Source organism: Oncorhynchus gorbuscha, linkage group LG12, assembly GCF_021184085.1.
Source record: "Oncorhynchus gorbuscha isolate QuinsamMale2020 ecotype Even-year linkage group LG12, OgorEven_v1.0, whole genome shotgun sequence".
Lineage (NCBI taxonomy): Eukaryota > Metazoa > Chordata > Actinopteri > Salmoniformes > Salmonidae > Oncorhynchus > Oncorhynchus gorbuscha.
In genome coordinates, this window is record NC_060184.1 from 47,082,837 (window position 1) to 47,097,020 (window position 14,184).

A 14,184-nucleotide genomic window follows, 5' to 3' on the forward strand; every position below is an offset into this window, starting at 1 on the left:
TCTGCTTTTGAACTAATGCACTTTTTTCTTTTAAGACAACCTTCTCCTAGTTCCCACTATAGTTCAGTTAAACAGAAATAGAACATCTCAGATTCACATCTGCTCTGTCGTCATAAATGTTTGGTGCGGGCCGGGTATAATCAAGCTTTAAAGGAATGCACTGTGTTGCATAATGAAGTGTTATTGACCTTTGCCATGACCTATAGACTGAAAAAACATCCTGACCCATGCATAACATGTGTTTAGGAATGTGAGCTGTGGTGTAGATTCTCTGCCCTAGTTGTCTAAACCCCAGTTTTAATGGTTTACTTCCTTGAGGACTTGTTTCCCTATTAAGATATTTTATTTTATTTCACCTTTATTTAACCAGGTACGCCAGTTGAGGACAAGTTCTCATTTACAACTACGACCTGGCCAAGATAAAGCAAAGCAGTACGACAAAAGCAACAACACAGAGTTACACATAAACAAATGTACAGTCGGTAACACAATAGAAAAATCTATATACAGTGTGTGCAAATGTAGAGGAGTAGGGAGGTAAGGCAATAAATAGTCCACAGAGGTGAAATAATTACAATTTAGCAATAACACTGGAGTGATAATGTGCAGATGATGATGTGCAAGTTGAGATACTGGGGTGCAAAATAGCAAGCGGGTAAGCAATAATATGGGGATGAGGTAGTTGGGTGTGATATTTACAGATTGGCTGTGTACAGGTACACAGATCGGTAAGCTGCTCTGACAGCTGATGGCTAAAGTTAGAGCGGGAGATAGATATAAGGCTTCAGTGATTTGATTTAAAAAAACTACATTGCAATTCGTTCCTGTCATTGGCAGCAGAGAACTGAAAGGAAAGGCAGCCAAAGGAAGTGTTGGCTTTGGGGATGACCAGTGAAATATACCTGCTGGAGCGTGTGCTACTGGTTGGTGTTGCTATGGTGACCCGTGAGCTGAGATAAGGCGGGGCTTTACCTAGCAAAGACTTATAGATGACCTGGAACCAGTGGGTTTGGAGACTAATATGTAGTGAGGGCCAGACAACGAGAGCATACAGGTCGCAGTGGTGGGTAGTATATGGGGCTCTGGTGACAAAAAACAGATGGCACTGTGATAGACTACATCCAGTTTGCTGAGTAGGGTGTTGGAGGCTATTTTGTAAATGACATTGCCGAAGTCAAGGATCGGTAGGATATTCAGTTTTACGAGGGTGTGTTTGGCAGCATGAGTGAATGAGGCTTTGCGGCAAAATAGGAAGCCAATTCTAGATTTAATTTTGGATTGGAGATGTTTAATGTGAGTCTGGAAGGAGAGTTTACAGTCTAGATAGACACCTAGGTATTTGTAGTTGTCCACAAATTCTAAGTCAGAACAGTCCAGAATAGAGGTCGACCGACTATGATTTTTCAACGCCGATACAGATTAATCGGACAATTTTTATTTATTTGTAATAATGACAATTACAACAATACTGAATGAACACTTATTTTAACTTGATATAATACATCAATAAAAATCAATTTATCCTCAAATAAATAATGAAACATGTTCAATTTGGTTTAAATAATGCAAAAAACAAAGTGTTGGAGAAGAGAGTAAAAGTGCAATATGTGCCATGTAAAAACGAGCGTTGAAGCTCGTTTGGATGTTTGTTAGCACAGTGTCCAAAGAAGGGCCAGATGTATACAAAATGGTGTCGTCTGCATAGAGGTGGATCAGAGAATCACCAGCAGCAAGGGCGGCATCATTGATGTATACAGAGAAGAGAGTCAGCCTGAGAATTGAACACTGTGGCACCCCCATAGAGACTGCCAGAGGTCTGGACAACAGGCCCTCTGATTTGACACACTGAACTCTATCTGAGAAGTAGTTGGTGAACCAGGCGAGGCAGCCATTTGAGAAGCCAAGGTTATTGAGTCTGCCGATAAGAATGCGGTGATTGGCAAAGTCGCAAGCCTTGGCCAGGTCAATGAAATGGCTGCACAGTACTGTCTTTTATCGATTGCGGTTATATCGTTTAGGACATTGAGCGTGGCTGAGGTGCACCCATGACCAGCTTGGAAACCAGATTGCATAGTGGAGAAGGTACGGTGGGATTCAAAATGGTCGGTGATCTGTTTATTAACTTGGCGTTCGAAGATTATAGAAAGGCAGGGCAGGATGGATATAGGTCTATAACAGTTTGGGTCTAGAGTGTCTCCCCTTTTGAAGAGGGGGATGACCGCGGCAGCTTTCCAATCTTTGGGGATCTCAGATGATTCGAAAGAGGTTGAATAGGCTAGTAATAGGGGTTGCAACAATTTTGGCAGATAATTTTAGAAAGAGAGGGTCCAGATTGTCTATCCCAGCTGATTTGTAGGGATTCAGATTTTGCAGCACTTTCAGAACATCAGATGTCTGGATTTGGGTGTGAAGAAGGGTGGGGGGGTGGCTTGGGCAAGTTTCTGCAGAGGGTGCTGAAATGTTGGCCGGCATGGCCAGCCGTAGAAAAATGCTTATTGAAATGATCGATTGCTGTAGATTTATCGGTGGTGACCGTATTTCCTACCCTCATTGCAGTGGGCCACTGGGAGGAGGTGCTCTTAATCTCCATGGACTTTAGTGTCCAAAAACTTTTTGGAATTCGTGCTACAGGATGTAAATTTCTGTTTGAAAAAGCTAGCCTTTGCTTTCCTAACTGACTGAGTATATTGTTTTAGGGAGCGTTTGACATTGATGAGGGGTGGTTGTTTGACCGCGGAACCATTACGCACGCACGCAATGAGGCAGTGATCGTTGAGTTCCTGGTTGAAGACAGCAGAGGTGTAAATAGAGGGCAAATTGGTCAGGATTATATCTGAGGGTGCCTGTGTTTATGGATTTGGGGTTGTACCTGGTAGGTTCCTTCATAATTTGTGTGAGATTGAGGGCATCTAGCTTAGATTGCAGGACAGCCGGAGTGTTAAGCATGTCCCAGTTTAGGTCACCTAACAACAGTACCAACTCTGAAGATAAATGGGGGGTGATCAATTCATATATGGTGTCCATGGCACAGCTGGGGGCTGAAGGGGGTCCATAGCAAGCAGCAACGGTGAGAGACTTGTTTCTGGAAAGGTGGATTTTTAAAACTAGAAGCTCAAATTGTTTGGGCACAGACATTGATAGTATGACAGAACTCTGCAGCCTATCTCTGCACTAGGAGGCTCAATGTTAATATGCATGAAACCAAGGTTTTTAGGGTTACAGAAGTCAACAAATGAGAGCGCCTGGGGAATGGGAGTGATGTTGGGAGCTGCAGTGTCTGGGTTAGCCTCTACATCACCAGAGGAGGAGTAGGATAAGGGTATGCTAAAGGCTATAAGAACTGGTTGTCTAGTACGTTTGGAACAGAGAGTAAAAGGAGCAGATTTATGGGCGCAGAAGAAAAGATTCAAGGCATAATGTACAGACAAGGATATGGTAGGATGTGAGTACAATTTAGGTAAACCTAGGCATTGAGTGACGATGAGTCTATAGGCATCATTTAAGCCTGGTGAGGTCACCGCATATGTGGGGGGTGGAACAAAACGGCTAGCTAAGGCATTTTGAACAGGGCTGGAGGATCTACAGTGAAATAAGACAATCCCTAACCAAAACAGCAATAGACTAGGCATATTGACATTAGGCATGTGTAGCCGAGTGATCATAGGGTCCAGTGAGTAGCTAGGCGAGCTGGAGACAAGCCGATTCAGACAGCTAGCAGGCCGGGGCTAGCAGGCTAGCAGATGGGCCTCCGGGTGACTTCGCAACGGAAGAGCCTGTTGAAACCCCCTCAGACGGTTATGGCGGCAGACCAGTCGTGATGGATCGGCGGGGCTCCGTGTCGGCAGTAAAGGGTCCAGGCCAATTGGCAAAGGAGGTATTGTAAGCCCAGGAATTGGCTGAAGGATCTCTTCGGCTAGCTGGGAGATGGGCCTAGCTCGAGGCTAGCTCCAGGCTAACTGGTGCTTGCTTCGGGACAGAGGCGTTAGCCAGGAGTAACCACTTGCTAGCTAGCTGCTATGATCCGATGTAAAGGTTCAGAGCTTGCTGTAGGAATCCGGAGATGTGGTAAACAAAAGGCAGTCCAGATATGCTCTGGGTTGATATCACGCTGTGCAGACTGGCTGGAATTGACCAGGCTGAGGCTGGCTGATGTCTGAGTTAACGGTGATGACCGCTAGCAGTGGCTAACTGACTACTAGCTAGTAGCTAGTTAGCTGGCTAGCTTCTGATGGGGGTTCAGATCCGCACCACATTGGGAAAGGCGGGTTACCTCTGTTCAGTCCGTAGATAGAAATTGAGATTAAAAATATAAATTATATATACGAAGAAAACGATATAAACACGGGACAAGACAAAATCGACCTCCGACTGCTACGCCATCTTGGATCGATGACCTTGGTTCATTGTTCAGCCAGTACATCCATTGGGGTCTTCCTCTCGCACTTAACAAATATGCTATTTTGCGTGAGTGCATAAGGCTTTTAGCATGCTTCTCTTAGAGCCTTCTACTGCGTTGTGATCTGGAGACATGGTTTGAAGTTGGCTATGAGTTAAAGTTGTATTTGGGGTCAGCAGCAGGTAGCCTAGTGGTTAGTGTTGGGCCAGTAACTGAATGGTCGATGGTTAGAATACCCGAGCCAACAAGGGGAAAAATCTGTCGATGTGCTCTTTCGCAAGGCACTTAACCCACATTTTCTCCAGGGGAAACAGTGTTTAAACCCTTTACAATGAAGATCTGTGAAGTTACTATGGCTGACCCTGTAAATCAACACATTTCACTGCACCTATCAAGTGTATGTGACCATAAAACCTTTTTTGGGGTGTGGATTTTTTCCACCTGTGGATTTCCCAGAACTGTTGAATTCAGCGGTCATTAATCTCTTTCAGTGGTTTGTTATTTGCTGTTTGAATTATTTCATTTAAGGAATTATTGATGACATATAGAAGTATTTACGAGACTATTCTGGCAATCTATGGCTGGGCCTAAAAACAGTGGTTGTGACTATATTGAATGATGTGTTGAAATGTTGGCGGTCTCACTCTTATGAACACCTGGCATCTCTAAATACCAGTGTGCCTTGACAGTGTGCATAGGAGGTCAAAGGGTGTCTGTGAAGCGAATGGTGCCTCATTTGGGCCTTTATGGTTGAACCTCATGCTGTCAGGAATTTACCCAGCTTTCCCTGCCTTATGATTAGTGACATCATTGGTTGAACCATAGTACTCTACCTTGTCACATAGAAATTTGTAAGTCGCTCTGGATAAGAGCGTCTGCTAAATGACTTAAATGTAAATATACTTATGGCAGGGAATAGAAATTGTGTATTGACAAGACTGATTCAAATCAAACCAAAAAGCCTCAGTAAGTGACATTTTCTCCCCTGTTGATGTTTGAATTGAATAGCATTTTGCTGTTCATATAGTCTGATGGTGACATAACAGAAGTTATGGAGATTTTCCTGGTATTGTGCAGACATACCAATTGTTCCATAAGGAATACTCATTGAATGGGGATTGCCTTGCCTGCATTCCCATTCATCCTTATTGTAATCTATCAACATTTATTTATTTATTGATCTTTATTTTACCAGGTAAGATTACTTATTTTCTTTTACCGCAATGACCTGGATAAGATTTACAGGGGGAGGAGAGGGGATAAATGAGCCAATAGGAAGCTGGTGGTGATTAGGTAGCCATGATGGTATGAGGGACAGATTTGGAATTTCAAATCAATTGAACTTTTATTAGTCACATGTGCCGAATGCAACAGGCGGTAGACCTTACAGTGAAATGCTTACTTTATGAGCTCCTAACCAATAATGCAGTTTAAACAAAATATGAGTAAGAATAAGAACCTATTAACCTGTCTCCTCCCCTTTACCTACACTGGTTTGAAGTGGATTTAACAAGTGACATCAATAATGGATCATAGAATTCACCTGGATTCACCTGGTCAGTCTGTCATGAAAAGAGCTAGTTTTGTTCACTCAGTGTATATTGTATGCACACATAGGAGATACATGTGGCACTGTTTCATATTGTCTAGATTTTTATTTATTTTTTGCCTATAAGGCACTGTACTGTTAATTACGTGTTAATTTACTTGTGAGAATCAATTTGGTGTAACCTAAATAATGGTTGTTTTGGATGTTTGTATTGTCAGGTGTGTGGGTTTTCAGCTGAGATCCTTTGTAAACTCAGCAAAAAAAGAAACGTCTTTTCACTGCCAACTGCGTTTTATTTTCAGCAAACTTAACATGTTAATATTTATATGAACATAAGATTCAACAACTGAGACATAAACTGAACAAGATCCACAGACATGTGACTAACAGAAATTAAATAATGTGTCCCTGAACAAAGGGGGGGGATCAAAATGAAAAGTGACTGTCAGTACCAGCTGCATTAAGTACTGCAGTGCATCTCCTCATGGACGGGACCATATTCGCCAGTTCTTGCTGTGAGATGTTACCCCACTCTTCCACCAAGGCACCTGCAAGTTCCCAGACATTTCTGGGGGGAATGGCCCTAGCCGTCACCCTCCGATCCAACAGGTCCCAGACGTGCTCAATGGGATTGATATCCGTGCTCTTCTCTGGCCATGGCAGAGCACTGACATTCCTGTCTTGCAGGAAATCACACACAGAACGAGCAGTATGGCTGGTGGCATTGTCATGCTAGAGGGTCATGACCGAATGAGCCTGCAGGAAGGGTACCACATGAGGGAGGAGGATGTCTTACCTGTAACGCACAGCGTTGATTGCCTGCAATGACAACAAGCTCAGTCTGATGCTGTGACACATCGCCTCCAAATCAATCCCGCTCCAGAGTACAGGCCTCGGTGTAACGCTCATTCCTTCAACGATAAACGCAAATCTGACAATCACCCCTGGTGAGACAAAACCGCGACTCGTCATGTGAAGAGCACTTTTTGCCAGTCCTGTCTGGTCCAGCGACAGTGTGTTTATGGCCATAGGTGATGTTTTTGCCGGTGATGTCTGGTGAGGACCTGCCTTACAACAGGCCTACAAGCCCTCAGTCAAGCCTCTCTCAGCCTATTGCGGACAGTCTGAGCACTGATGGAGGGATTGTGCATTCCTGGTGTATTCCTGGTGTAACTCGGGCAGTTGTTGTTGCCATCCTGTACCTGTCCCGCAGGTGTGATGTTTGGATGAACCGATCCTGTGCAGGTGTTGTTACATGTGGTCTGCCACTGTGAAGACGATCAGCTGTCCATCCTGTCTCCCTATAGCGCTGTCTTGGGCATCTCACAGTACGGACATTGTTTATGGTTCATTGAACAAGCTTGGGAAACAGTGTTTAAACCCTTTACAATGTAGATCTGTGAAGTTATTTGGATTTTTTCAAATTATCTTTGAAAGACTGGGTCCTGAAAAAGGGACATTTCTTTTTTTGCTGAGTTTATTTTTGGGGGAATTTATCATCCTCAAGTGAGGGACATCAAGGAGATTAACATTCAAAAGCTTGTTCAGTACATGAAGGCAAATTTGGTCATGATCGCCATGAGTTTTTTTTATTCACAGGACAGGACACCTACTCTCCTATGACCACAATGTTTAGTTTCATTCCATCTCATTGGTCTTTTTTCAAATGTTTAAAGAATTTGATGTTTCAAAACTGCACACTGGTGACTACAGACGATCGACCCGGTCTTAATTCAGTCTTTTATTTTGTCATTGCAGACATGTCATTACACAGCATGAACAAGCAATGCATATCTCTTATAGCTAGACCAGGTTTGTTGGCAGTCATCGCTCTGCTGTGCAAAGGGTTTTCTCTTTCTTCTTTGCACAGTTTGAGATATTTATTACAAACACAGCTAAACCCATCCAAGCCACCCTCCCTTGTTGATGACTAAATATACCCAATAATACAACCTTTCTCCTCCTCATCCAGCCCTTCAGATTACATTGGCATGACTTGATGTTATTACACTGAGTTAGGTTGACACTGCTGTATTGACATTATCCTCTGTCTTAGACTTAGTGCATCATACTCTGGGCTGGAGGAGAGCAGACTGAGCCCAATCCCCAAGAGAGCCAAGTCCACCTACCTGGCTATGGACAAAGAGAATCAGATCATCGGCTATGTAGTGCCCATCTTCAGGGGCAGGTAAACGAATCAACCACCTATGAGCCTTAGCGATGCGGAGTAGTCGGGGACATTTTGATTTCAGTGAGTGATTCTGACCAATGACCATGAAAATGACCCCACTGCCCACTCTCCTCCCTGGCTTTGCTCCGACCACCTTAGTCAGGAGTATGCCAGTGGGCTTTCAGATACGGAGGAGGCCCGGATGAAGGAGGGTGCTGGATACATGGCCCGGAGGAATCTGTTCACCAGTGGGTTAGAGATGGAGAGGACGGAGCAGACGTCTAGGAAGGTGTCCACGCGCCAATCAGCCGAGCACATCTCCCTGAGCAAGCGGGTTAGTGCAGGAGTTTAATGTCATCGAGGGAAGTTTTCCTTTATCCCATCACATTGAGGAATACGGCATAATGCACTCCTTCGTGACATCATAATGGGAATATTGAGTCTTTGTCATGTCATAGATGACAGTAGGGCTGTGCAATTAATCGAATTCACATCAAAATCGCAATGTTTACATGTGCATTATCCATTTTGCAGAAGCGTTCAATATTTTGAAACCCCACTCAGCTGCATGTAACAGGCTCTCCTCTAGCTGCAGCCCAATTTGGTGACCGGAGTATTGGCGAGTCGGTGTGTCGAAAGGAGTGGGTGTATGGAAAGCGAATCAGCTAATTGGGCATATTTGTTGCCCCTCAAGACTGTTTTATGGGTTTGATTAGGCTGCAGAGCGAAGCGAGTTGCTTCTTACTGGGTATCACGATCGTGTTGCCGGCGGTAGCTAACGTGCCAATTTTTTTTCTCTCACATTTTATGTCAAGTAGAATTAGCAGCCTACATAAGAAATAACTAATATTGATAACCATCTAGTTGTCACCTTGATTACATACAGCCTACTAATAAATGGGACAGAGTGCCCTTCGCTCCAGCTTGACAAGCACTACCGTCTGGCAATGGCGTGGGAAGTAGCTACCTAATACCCTAAATCAAGGGAACAGTCAAAGTAAGCAAACTGATGAAGCAACAGTACACCCATCAGTACTTTTAATAAAAACATGTATAGGTTTATAATGATTTGTGTTAAACTAACAGTGAAGTCCGACTCATCCTCTGGCTTCGAAACAGGGGTACAATCTCTCACGGTATGGTAGATCAATGTTAGGTTGTTTAATGGTAAGAAACGTAATTACAAAAAACACAGCTCAATCAAAACCGTCTGACCTATAGCAGAGCACTTTCGACACACCCACTTCTTTCCACATGCCCACTACTTTCCTTTCGACACACCCACTTCTTTCCACATGCCCACTACTTTCCTTTCGACACACCCACTTGCCCATACTCCGGTTGCAATATTTGACTGCAGCTACCCACTCTTCCCTCTTGTAGCTGCGTCACACAAAAACCCACCCCCTGTCACTCAAGCAGCGCAGTCACTCCTCCTAGTTGTTAGATTCACTCTAAAATTGCATGCTGTTTTGTTCGGTCAAATGCAGTCAACACATTGGGCGGATTAGATTATGCTCGGCGAAAGCGGGGAGGGAGGAGTGCCATTCTCAAATCAAACAGATCTGTGCCGCTCTGACATTTTGTCAACCAGGCAGCATGGTGCATCGCCCAGAAACATACAACATACACCATCTCTTTTTTTTTCTCCAAAGAATAAAGGAAAATTCTAACTCGTTTTCATTTGGAAGGGAGATAAAGCTTGAGGCCAATCACTTTTGCATGTGAAAACACAAAATTCAAAATTCTTTGAGTGAATCCTACTCATTACTCCACTTGCTTCTACGTCACTTTGTTTTGAGACGATTTTCGCGGTGTTTTGAACGGGGCACCTGGCTCGCGCCTGGGAGGCTGCCCAGTTCCAAAACGAATGCAATCAACTATTGCCCGGTGCAAATCACGCCTACACAGGTGGCAGGCGAGATTAATCAAACCCCTGTATTGTTCCAAACAAATATAAATAATTGTATTTCTAGAATTCCAACAGTTCGCCGACGTGTTTGGAATGATATCGCATGTCCAATCGCAATATTTGGTAAAACAAATCGCAATTCGTTTTTTTGGCCCATATCGTGCAGCCCTACAGTAGATGCCGGAATTCCTTTGTGACATCACATTGGGGAATGCTGGATAATGCTCTCCCTCGTAACATCATAATGGGGTAGTTTGACTTCCGACTGAACAATACCTTCTCTTGTTACACCACAGAGCGACATTATTTCCCTCATCGACAAAGAGAAGAGTATAAATGTATGATCTTAATTTGATCAACATTTTGTTTATTAGACATCAGTAAATGCAAACTTGTAATGTATTCAAGGTTTTAAAAGGCTTCTAAAATATAAAAGAAATGATAAATGAATGTTTACTGGTCATGAAAAGCATGCAGTATAATAGAGCTAAATGTGGAATAATCGTAAATACGTAGTTCTGACTATACTCTTCTTCAAGGTGATATTAAAACCAAGTAGTTATAACATTTATTTAACAATCCCTTAAACTGCACATAGTTATCAATAGTTTTAGCGGAGCTGGGGTCTCCTTGGCCCCCAGCAGCCAAATCAAACGCTCTGCACTGTTTTACACTGACATGATATTGATAATGACCTTTTCACCTTTATGACATCACAGAGAAGAATATTCACCTTTGTGACATCACAGAGGAGAATAATCACTAAATTACTATCATAGATGGGAATACCGTAAGAAATCTATTAGCAAAGTATCACAGGAAATGTATTTTCATAAGAGCAATGTTTCTTTCCATGGATTAATTATACTCTGCTTCCCCTTCCCTTGGAAGGTTACTTGTGCCCCTCATTCAAATGTTTATGTCAAGGCATATCCTGCCCCATTCACTCAGGAGGATCATAAAAGCTACAGTGCCCCTTGATTGGGGCACACACTGTACTTAGTCTATCACATTTCTGCCAGCACGTCATGCCACTGGGTGCTACATTCAGTGTTCAGAGAGCATTATAGGATGATGTTTGAGGGTTATTGGATTCAGCTCTAAGAAATTAATTGCCAAGCAAATACCTAGTAAATGCTTTGTTTGCTTCAAGGATGCATCGCAGATGTGTTATGAATTCATGGGGAATGCTTGTTTTCTACAGGCTTCTGGGGGTATAGTGTTTTACAGTTGCACCTGAGAATGTGTTATTGTAAAGGCTCTATAAATGCCACACGAAGGCTCTATAAAGGTTAATTGAACACACTGATCCCCAGATCTATGAGAACGAGGAGTACCACAAGTGTATGAATGAGGATAGCCTGATGCATGCCCCGGAGTTTGTGATTAAGCCTCGCTCCCACACGGTGTGGGAGAAGCAGTGTGTCAGGCTGCACTGCACCGTCTCCGGATGGCCTGACCCACGCGTTGTCTGGTGAGTACTGCACACTTAGGCACGCACACACACACCACCCTGGATAAACCTTGACATGACCAACTGATCACTAACACAATACACACCAAATCAATCCCTTATGGATAGAGCATCAGCAATTGTTGTCCTCTCAATCCTTTCCTCATGTCATTGCACTAAAACACTAAAAAACGCACTATACATCTCTGGTGTCTACCTAGCTTCTCTGTCTTGTCTCCTTGATTCTGATCTGTACTTTTTAAACTCTATTTTCCTCCTTTTCATAATCCTCTCTGCTTCCCTTGCCTTCTCTTGTCTCCTCCTGTCCTCATTTCACAACAAGGTACAAAAACAATGTGACAATCGATCCAATGGCCCGCCCCGGCAAGTATAAGCTACGAAGCAGCTATAACGTGCATTCACTCGAGATCGACAGGTAGGCACACCCCCAAAGCCACAGGGTCTTTCAGTATGTGTCAATCGTCCCAGAGTAGGAGTGCTGATTTAGGATCAGTTTTTCATTTTTAGATCACAATGTATTAGATTACATGGACAGTGGAGCTCTGCTCCTAGATCAGCATTCATACTCTAAGGTTGCTTTCACACTTTGGTTCCTTTCAGCCAATTGTTGTGTACTGAGTGCGGTTTGCTTAAATTTATGTGCAGTGTGAATGCTCCAAAGGAACTCAAACCCCTCAAAAGAACCCTAAAGCGAACCAAACTGAGACCATCTCGAGAGCTGGTCTGAGTTCGGTTCACTTGAAGTCTCCGGTTTGGTTCCCTTTTTTAGTAGAATGTGAACACAAAGCTTACCAGGTTAATTTATCATTATTCTCACACCTAGCACTAGGCTACTGCAACACAGTTTTCCCTGCTATAACCCATCAGATTGGTGCCAAAAACAAATGTGCAGGTTGGCAGTACAATTTGGAGTACACAATTTTCAATTAAAGCATTATTTAATCTGCAATTATTATTCTGCCATTTATCCTATTGCCAGTAATTTTACATGTAAATATTATATTTAATTATAATTTGTATATCTTATTTTTTAAAACTGAATGCAAACTATTAACTTCCAAAATGTATGTAGGTACATCTCTGGCTGTCTGATAACAGGTTCTGATGGTATGGCTTGTCGTGCACTGTGTATTTACCCAGAGTGCATTTTTTTGTTGTTGATTAATTTAACCTTGTATTTCAACTTTTTATTTAACGAAGCAAGTCCGTTAAGAACACATTTTTATTTACAATGACTGGTTAACTGCCTTTTTCAGGGGCAGAAAGACAGATTTTTACTTTGTCAGCTCAGGGATTCAATCTAGCAACCTTTCGGTTACTGGCCCAACGCTCTAACCGCTAGGCTACTTGGCGCCCCAAAATGAAGGGCATTGAGTGAATGTTGGAAAAATATCTAGTTTCCTTTCTAAACATAGCAATGTCACTGCAAACAAGACTCAGACCACAAAATAGGTGAAGTTAACTAGCAAAAGAGTTGAGTCCTCATTCAAAGGTAAGGGCAGTGTGAATACAAAGAAAACAGTTATTTTGCTTCTTTTGTTTTTACCCCAGAGTTCACTTTAAAGAGGACTGAGATCAGTTATTTTAAAGAAGAATATATGTGGAAACAACTTGACACTTCATATGGGCCAGGTCTTCTCTCTGTGGTGGCTCATTGCTGTGAATTAACAGATACTATTAAACAACAGCCATCTCTGGCCATGGTATAATTTCAGTATGATGTCACCACCACGTCCCTAAAGTCTCTTAAGGATCCGCCCCTTTTTTTTCAATTTTCGCCTAAAAGGACATACCCAAATTGAACTGCCTGTAGCTCAGGACCTGAAGCAAGGATATGCATATTCTTTATACCATTTGAAAGGAAACACCTTGAAGTTTGTGTAAATGTTAAATTAATATAGGAGAATATAACACATTAGATCTGGTAAAAGATAATACAACGGGAAAAAATGTTATTTATTTTGTATTTCTTTTTGTACCGTCTTTGAAATGCAAAGAGAAGACCATAATGTTATGCCAGCCCAGGCGCAATTTACTAGATGGTAGCAGTGTATGTGCAACGTTTTAGACTGATCCAATTAACAATTGCATTTCTGTTCAAAATGATGAATCAAGACTGCCCAAATGTGCCGAATTGGTTTATTAATACATTTTCATAACTGTGCACTCTCCTCAAACAATAGCATGGTATTATTGCACTGAAATAATTTTTGTAAATTGGACAGTGCAGTTAGATTAACAATCATTTTAGCTTTCTGACAATATCAGATATGTCTATGTCCTGGGAAATGTTCTTGTTACTTACAACTTCATGCTAATCACATTAACCTACGTTAGCTCAACCATCCTGCGTGGGACCCAACCGATCCTGTAGAAGTTCACCCCTTCATGGTGTAATACAATCACCCCTCTCAAGAAAGGTCATAGTAGGCCAGCGTGTGTGGGCAGACTGACAACCCTGGGAATGCTTGGATGGGCTCACACTGTGAACTCGTGGGACAGTGGATTTCAGTTGTTAGAAATATGATTTGAAATGTGTGAAATCAATACCCCTCTCTGACTGACACTGTATCTGTCGGTCTGTCCGTCCGTCTGCCTGTCCATCTGTCAGTGCCCTTTGCTCTGTTGTGTATTGACAGACACCAGAAAGCTGTTGGTGAAGGCCATACATTAACCGGGCCTT

At 42.7% G+C, this 14,184-nt stretch overlaps 1 protein-coding gene across 2 annotated transcripts in view; it reads left to right on the forward strand.

Annotated features, from left to right (window-relative positions):
• Positions 1 to 14,184, forward strand: part of LOC123991078 (M-protein, striated muscle-like) — a 40,114-nt gene that overhangs the window by 1,644 nt on the left and 24,286 nt on the right. For both annotated transcript variants that reach the window (XM_046292254.1, XM_046292255.1), the window contains 4 exons: positions 8,002 to 8,133; positions 8,275 to 8,449; positions 11,344 to 11,501; positions 11,824 to 11,916. In XM_046292254.1, the coding sequence (XP_046148210.1) occupies positions 8,002 to 8,133; positions 8,275 to 8,449; positions 11,344 to 11,501; positions 11,824 to 11,916 (558 nt within the window). The remainder of the gene's footprint in view (positions 1 to 8,001; positions 8,134 to 8,274; positions 8,450 to 11,343; positions 11,502 to 11,823; positions 11,917 to 14,184) is intronic.